The sequence below is a fragment of the Gavialis gangeticus genome, unplaced genomic scaffold (assembly GCF_001723915.1).
Source record: "Gavialis gangeticus isolate Ggan-Ray unplaced genomic scaffold, GavGan_comp1, whole genome shotgun sequence".
Taxonomy (NCBI): Eukaryota; Metazoa; Chordata; order Crocodylia; family Gavialidae; genus Gavialis; species Gavialis gangeticus.
This window is the reverse complement of record NW_017729000.1, coordinates 44524464-44528596: the sequence shown is the minus strand read 5'-3', so window position 1 is coordinate 44528596 and position 4133 is coordinate 44524464. Positions and strand designations below refer to the sequence as shown.

The following is a 4133-nucleotide window of genomic DNA, read 5'->3' as shown; positions in this document are numbered from 1 at the left end:
GTTGTGGGGTCTGAGTGGCTGCAGCAGAGGTGGGGAGCGGGAGGGAAAGAGGGACAGGGAGCATGCACACACAGACACAGAGGCTGCACACAGCTAGGATTGCAGCCAGATGGCACACAGAGCATTGCCCACCACAGCAGATAAGCCAGCATTTGTGGCAGTGGCAGTGGGGTGCAGAGCCCTGAATGGAGAGGGCAGCCTGCCTCCACCCCATGCACAGAGCTGGGGGGCACATGCCCCCCTGGGCTTCTCCCAAGGTACATGCAGTGGCAGGAGCACCCCGGCACCACTGGACTATCTGCCCAGGCTCCAGATATCTCACAACCCACCCCAGGGCCCCACTTACCCCAGTCCCTGCCCCACCCCCATGCTCCTTCCCCTTCCCTGACTAACCTGCTGTGGTACGCAGTGCTCAGCACACCATCTGGCTGCAATCATGGCTGTGTGCAGGCTCCGTGTCTGTCTGTGTGTGCCCTTCCCCCCCTTGCTGCAGCTGCCCAGAGCCCATGCTGAGGCTGCCTTGTGGTCCTCAGTGTTGTCCTGCGTTTGAGGGGATTAAGCCCCATTAGCCCTGGCCTTCTGCTGTCTATGGCTGTATGCCTGCCTGCCACATGTACACAGGTAAAGTATCTTTTTTCACGAAATATTCATGGAACTACCAGGACCCATTTGCCAAGATCAATGGCAGTTCCATGAATATTCCATGAAAAAAGATACTTTACCCATGCACATGCCACTAATTTTTTACAATAAATCTGTGATTCTCTCAGGGCCGTAGTTATACTGGATCATTTTATCAGAAATTTTTCTGCCATTTTTTGCCTCCTCTTCATGCCCTACATGAATCCCAAGGTAGAAAAGAACTTTGCTTCACTAAGGACATTTGTAGCCTCCCTACAAGGGTAAGAGACTAAACATCACAGGTAGTATTTTCATACAGCTGTTTATAGATTTGGACAGACCTGTTCGTTTTTCATTGCTACTACAGTGGAGTGACAGAGGAATTGCTGCTTGGCTGAATGCTCCAATAACCATCACGGTCCTGCCCTACTTCTTGGGAATTAGCTGGAGGATCTTCTGATGAACCTGATATATTAGGGTGAGCTCCATTAGGGATTATATAATTTACAGCAGTAGTATGCCTCAAGCCAAGGGTTACCAGAGGGGAGAAAACACGCCTTTGCTCTAATTCCCTCAATTTTTCCATCTAGTCCTCTAGCACTACCATCCCAAGAAAGGCCACCTTAAGGGAATATGATTTTGTTTCTGTTAGGCTTGGATGTATAAGCCTTTCTTCACCTCAGAATGAGAAGATACAGGTGGAAAGATAAGTTATTAGATCCCACACAGCCTACCTCCTGGGATACTGTGGAGCACTGAAACTATTGTATGTTTCTGAGAATTTTTTTTGTTCACTTAATTGTTCATTTCTTCTACGGCAGTGGTTCCCAAACTCTGACAGATTGCGCACCACCAGTTGAAAATGATACAACCTTAAGTACCACCAGCAAATTTTTCAATTCAACCTTAAGTACCACCAGCAATTTTTTGTCATATAAGGTAATTATATCTGTTAACGTGTACCACTGACAAGTTGTCTGAGTACTGCTGGTGGTACCCATACCACAGATTGGGAACCACCGTTCTATGGGAAGACAGAGTCTATGGTTAGCTAAAAATCTGTCTAGTTATCAGAAATTTCTCAATATATAGGTCTTTATAGATCACAATCAAGCATCTTCTTTAATATGTTGTTTGATAAGCTAAATAGATTGGGTTCTTTAAGCTGTCACTGTGAACTGTATTTTCCAGCCTTTGCACCTTTCTTATGGTTTTTCTTTGAATCTTCTTGAAGTTTTCAACATCCTTTTATGGAGTGTGCATACCTCTAACTGTACCATGGTACTCCAATAACAACCTTGTCAGTGCTGTGTACAGACATAAGATAACTTTTTGTATCATTTACCCATAAAAATCTCACTAGCTGTGTACATACCTGTGTATTAGCTCAGATTCTTTTGGCTAAAAAATATCTAATGAGGCTGTGCACGCATACTGCATGACCTTAACTGTCCCCCACCAAAACAGGGAGCACAGAATGGGTCCACCCATCAGTGCCACCTGTAACAAGGAGATGGAACACCTAGAGTGTGTAGTTGCTACTTCAGGGGTGTAGGTTGTAGCTGTGTTGGTCTAAAAACATAGGCAGACAAGGTTCTTTGGGTAAATCAGATATCTTTTATTAGACCACCTCAAATAGTTGGAAAAGTTCTTCTTAGTGAGCTTTCAGGCACAAATACCCTTTGTCAGGTTAAGGAAGATGGTCTGTGCTCTTCCTGGATGGAGTGGTAAAGCAGCCAGAGGCCAGTACCTATGCAAGAAAGTCAGTCAGTTAAAACGTAAATTGAGGTGGCCAGTAGGTCAGAGACAGATAGGGGATAGTGGGTGCAGGGGGAGGGGGGAGGGGGAATGAATATAGTTGTAGTCAAAGGATGAGAGACAGGAGGGTGAGGTGGGGAAGGGAATGAGAATAACTGGTAAAAAGTGGAGAGTTTACCTGGGGAGTCAGATGTTAGGCAGGTTATAATGTGTCATAAATCCAATGTCTATATTTAGTCCATGATTTTTTGTATCTAGGAGATACAAAAAAGATTTTAAAAAGTAGTTGCTTCTTCATAATTTCTTTCTTTCTTTAAATCTAATATTGTTTTGACTAGTTTTAGCTTCTTACTGTCATTGTTACTTCATTTTTCTCCAGTCAACCTACGCGGAAGAAATGTTACTTAGTGCCTTTCCCCTACAGGAGGCACATCTACATGTGCATTAATGTGCTATAGTTGCTGCACATTAACTTTAGTACCTGTTATTACAGGTACTAAAGTCTCTGGGTTTTAAAATCTGTCTTTCTGGGAGGCAGCTTTACTTTGAAATCATGGGCATATTAAAAAACACTTTAGTTTTGGAAAAAAACATTTTCCAGACAAATATTCAGTAACAACTGCACAATCCACTGCATGTAGACACAGCCTCTGAGTGTGGTTTAGCATTTGAAGAGGCTACCTAGAGAGGTTGTGGAACCTCCATCCCTGGATATGTTCAGAAGCAGGTTAGACAGACATTTTAACTGGGATGGTTTAGTCAGGGATGATCCTGCCTTGAGCAGGGGGATGAAGTAAATGAGCTCAGGGGCTACAAAGAGAGAGGCTTGGACGTGCAGTATGTGGCGCCGCAGACCTGTCTGCAGTGCCACACACCACACATACAGACATTCCCTGCACTGCTACCTTGCAGTGCTGGGACTTCATAAGATCATAGGCAAGTCAAGGCATGTTAAAAAGCAGGGAGGCCCATGTGGTGGCAGTGCACACAGCACAAAACCAAAGCGTGGACAGCTAGAGCCATACTTTGGCAGCTGCAGCCTTGGGAGGCTCCCAGGACCCCAGGTGAAGCTGCTGGGGCCAGCACAGTTGCTGGCCCTAGACTTCTCTACCCCACCCAAGGTAACCTGCCCTGCCAGCAGAACACATGTGGCATGGGCATTCCCCAGGCAGTGGCACAAGGTGTGCTGCTGGTACTTGTCCCTGGGGAAACGAACATCCTCACTCTTCTGGATGCAGCCTCTAGTTCCTTTCCAGCCCTACTTGCCTATGATCTTATGAAGTCCTAGCTAATATTCCAGTAACCTGAGATGTTACCACTGTTGCTCAAACCTCTTTCCTGAAGTTTGAGCACCAGGGACCTCACATCTTGGTTTAACAGGTCCAAGGCATACACATAAGCTTATTATTGCTTTGGAGTTTTTTTGCTTCTGGGTGCACCACTTGAATGTGTGCCTGGGAGCAAAAAAACTCCAGAGCACGTTGCCCCAGTCTGGGCTTATAGGAGATCCAGGGGGTAAGCCTACCAGCCCAGAGCTGCTCTGATCAGGCTACATGTGCTGTGAGGGGGCTGGCTGGGTCATAGAGTGCCTCAGCATAGGGGCTGCCTGCTGGCTAGCCCCCATGTTGAGGCACCTTGCACCCCAGCCACGTGAGGCAGTGTCTACATGTGCACTGCTGCATATGAAAAAACTGAAGGAGGAGGGTAGTACTTGTATTTTACAAGACTACCTTGCTGCAGAGTTTATTAGTTTC

The 4133-nt window shown here is 46.1% G+C and overlaps 1 protein-coding gene across 1 annotated transcript in view; it reads left to right on the top strand.

Annotated features, from left to right (window-relative positions):
• Nucleotides 1-1463, top strand: part of PCDH1 (protocadherin 1) — a 108901-nt gene extending 107438 nt beyond the window's left edge. The window contains exon 5 of the mRNA XM_019506566.1: nucleotides 989-1463. Within this exon, the coding sequence (XP_019362111.1) occupies nucleotides 989-996 (8 nt within the window). The 3' untranslated portion in view covers nucleotides 997-1463. The remainder of the gene's footprint in view (nucleotides 1-988) is intronic.
• The last annotated feature ends 2670 nt before the right edge of the window (nucleotides 1464-4133 follow it).